Raw genomic sequence first — 2,463 nt, 5'->3', positions numbered from 1 at the left:
CCGGGGTGGAGAGCGTTGTATGGTTGTCGATTAGGCGTTGGTTCCTGCAATCAACAACCAAATTATAAAAACACAAAAAATCCACACCTATTATCGCCCTTGTAACGTCCGCAATAATAAATCGCCAGGCGAAGTCACGGCGCAACCCTAAATTTAGATTTAACTGCACAAAACCGTAAGTGTTTATAACCGAGCCGTTCGCCGCACGTAGCTCGTAGCCGGTTTTTTCTACTCGTCGCGCAATCGCCGACCGGGGGTAGACGCAGAGGTCGCTGCCTGTGTCGACCAAAAACTGCATTTTTGACCTTTGGTCGGTGACGAACAGGCGACCAGCGCTCGGACAATCATCGGCCGCCATCACTGATTGCCCCTCACATTTCCCGACGTAGTGTAGTCGCACGGTTTAATGCACTTTTTAGCATTATCGCCGAACCGCTGGTGGTACCAGCACTGCGATCTTCTAGAGCTGGACCGGTGACGTGAGCGACTACGGGAGCGACTTCTGTTGCGGGACAACCGCTCGATTTTGAGCGCCATTGCCTGCATCTGCCGGTTAAGCGCGGCGATCTCGGCGTGCAGACCGCTGGTGGACGACGACGGTGCGGTGGCGACGGCAGCTGTTGATGCCACCTGCGCGGGACCGGCGATGACGTGGATGCGGTCCGCTAACTCGGCCAGCTCGGCCAAGTCCAGTTTGGACTGCGACGCCACTATGGTCTGCGTACCTGCTGGCAGACGGCTCGTCCAGATTGTCCGCAGGAACTCCTCCGGAACACCTGGACCGGCAAGGTTGAGGAGGTGCCGGTAGAATTGCGACGGCTTTCTGTCGCCGAGCTCCTCGTGCATGAGGAGCTGCTTCACCTTCTCCTCGCGCGAAGCTGACAGCCTCTTTATCAGCTCGGCCTTGAGCTTCTCGTACTTGTCGGTGGCGGGCGGGTTCGTGATGATGTCCTCCACAACGTCCGCGTACTTTGGGTCGAGATGACCCGTGACGTAGTAATACTTCGTCTCGTCCGTTTTGATATTCGCGAGTGCGAATTGTGCGTCCATCTGCGCGAACCACAGCGCCGGCTTCTCCGGGTAAAACGGTGGGACTCGCACGCCCACGCGGCATGACTCGGCAGAGTCGCCATCAGCCTTGCTGGTCGACATTGTTGTCGTGCTCGTACGGGGTCACCAATGTAGGTGTGTAGGGTGACGTGTATCGGAGATAAATAACGCAGTCCAGGGACACAATACAGAACAGTTTATTATGCACAGCACGCAAGTAGGTACACGTACAGTTTGTACACACACAGAAGAGAAAGTCAGAAGGAGAACAGCACAGAAAGTCACAAGCACAGAATACAGAAAAGAACATACAGTCTATTCTAGATCTAGGCAGATCAAAGCGAAAAGCACAACGGTTGATAGTTTTAAAAATGTGGGCGTTAGCGCAGCGAACGAAAGCCGACTGGTGCAACGGGCCTTGTCCCGCGTGCGCGAGTGCAACGCCGCCTAGTGCGGTCTCGCTCTCGCGCCGCTGTGACGTAGCTGTCGAACCGGCCGGTCGCTCGCTGGTCGCTACTAATAAAACAAATGTGTTTGTCCGTGTCCGTTGAATTTATACAAAACAAAAATAATTAAATAATGAAAGTAAACATAGGAAAAGAATTTAAATTGAGTGAGAAGTTAGACAAACTAGAATGTATAGAATAAATACATATATAAATATAGGTAGGTCACTACATCTCTTTATTTCACACAACACAATTATTAAAATAGCAATACATATTAAGCAGCAAAATGCGTCAACTGCAAAGCTACAATGACATAAGTAATGCAAAGTGCGGCGGTGGTGAACAGCAGGTTGATGTCGAGCGGCACCGCGCGGCAGAGCGTGTATCGGAACGGACGCAGGCGCACGTACTGCAGCGCCGTCTGCAGCTCGAACCGGAGACACTCGTCTGGAAAGAAATAATGTTGCTTAGAATATATGACCTTCAATCTGAAAAAGTCTTAAAGAAAAAAGTCTAAAAAAAATTGAAGAAGTCTCTAAATGTCTTATAAAATTTACAAGAATAATCCAAAACGAAGATTTAAATCGGTTCTCAGGTAGAGAAATGTAAGTAGGCTACGGGATTATTGAAGGTCATGGGTTTTAGTTAGTAAAAGTCTGATAATAGGATATATTCACCTGAGCATTTCAGTATTTGTGCAGTAAGCGTCTTCTTAATTCGATTTACTTCGTATACGGTAGCCTCCACAATAATGGCTGGACAGCTTATCAAAGCTACTGATATGATTACCTCCATTAAATTCAGTGTCATTACCGAATTAGAGTGCTGCAAAACGAGATGTTCCCCTTTCTAAACCAAAAATATACAAAAACACAACATATAGACATTAGTATAAAGGTAATGTGATCTTTTAAGACAGGTTATAAACTTACCGATGAAATAAGTCCCTGAAGTCCATTATATG

The 2,463-nt window shown here is 48.3% G+C and overlaps 1 protein-coding gene across 1 annotated transcript; it reads right to left on the bottom strand.

Moving 5' to 3' along the window:
- Positions 1 to 357: 357 nt before the first annotated feature.
- LOC135118570 (uncharacterized) lies at positions 358 to 1,152 on the bottom strand. Its single transcript, XM_064040948.1, has one exon. The coding sequence runs from the start codon at positions 1,150 to 1,152 to the stop codon at positions 358 to 360; it is 795 nt and encodes a 264-aa protein (XP_063897018.1).
- Between the last annotated feature and the right edge of the window lie 1,311 nt (positions 1,153 to 2,463).

This window comes from Helicoverpa armigera, chromosome 23 (genome assembly GCF_030705265.1).
Source record: "Helicoverpa armigera isolate CAAS_96S chromosome 23, ASM3070526v1, whole genome shotgun sequence".
In the NCBI taxonomy this organism is placed as follows: Eukaryota; Metazoa; Arthropoda; class Insecta; order Lepidoptera; family Noctuidae; genus Helicoverpa; species Helicoverpa armigera.
Note: the sequence above shows the minus strand (reverse complement) of the source record. Positions and strands in the feature narration are given on the sequence as shown.